At 44.8% G+C, this 348-nt stretch overlaps 1 protein-coding gene across 1 annotated transcript in view; it reads left to right on the top strand.

Annotated features, from left to right (window-relative positions):
- Nucleotides 1-348, top strand: part of soul5l (heme-binding protein soul5, like) — a 5,583-nt gene continuing 5,235 nt past the window's right edge. Inside the window, exon 1 of the mRNA XM_012830882.3 lies at nt 1-155. Coding sequence (XP_012686336.1) covers nt 136-155 — 20 coding nt within the window. The 5' untranslated portion in view covers nt 1-135. The remainder of the gene's footprint in view (nt 156-348) is intronic.

Here is a 348-nt window from a genome sequence, read left to right as displayed (position 1 = left end):
TGACCAACTTCGCCCGTCCGTCCAGTCACCCTGAGGAACCGCTGTTTCGACGTCAGACTGTCAGAGCGAGCGAGGAACCAATTCATTTTTTCCTTGCAACGTCAACAGACCGCCAGATTCCTGATCTTCTGGGTGATGGTGCGGTCTCTAACAATGTGAGTAAAACTATTTCTGCCGGCGTAATTATCATCTTCCCATCTGCTTTCGATCCTTCATCTGCGTTCTTTCTGATAAGTCTATTTTTTTTTTACTTAAAAACACTGCTCTGGACATACCATGTTTATACGAGGGATAGAGTGCCCTATCAAAGTCTCAAAGGTCATGTATACTTGGATACATGTAGCCTAC

This window comes from Clupea harengus, chromosome 24, assembly GCF_900700415.2.
Source record: "Clupea harengus chromosome 24, Ch_v2.0.2, whole genome shotgun sequence".
Classification (NCBI taxonomy): Eukaryota; Metazoa; Chordata; class Actinopteri; order Clupeiformes; family Clupeidae; genus Clupea; species Clupea harengus.
This window is presented reverse-complemented; position numbering and strand designations above follow the sequence as displayed.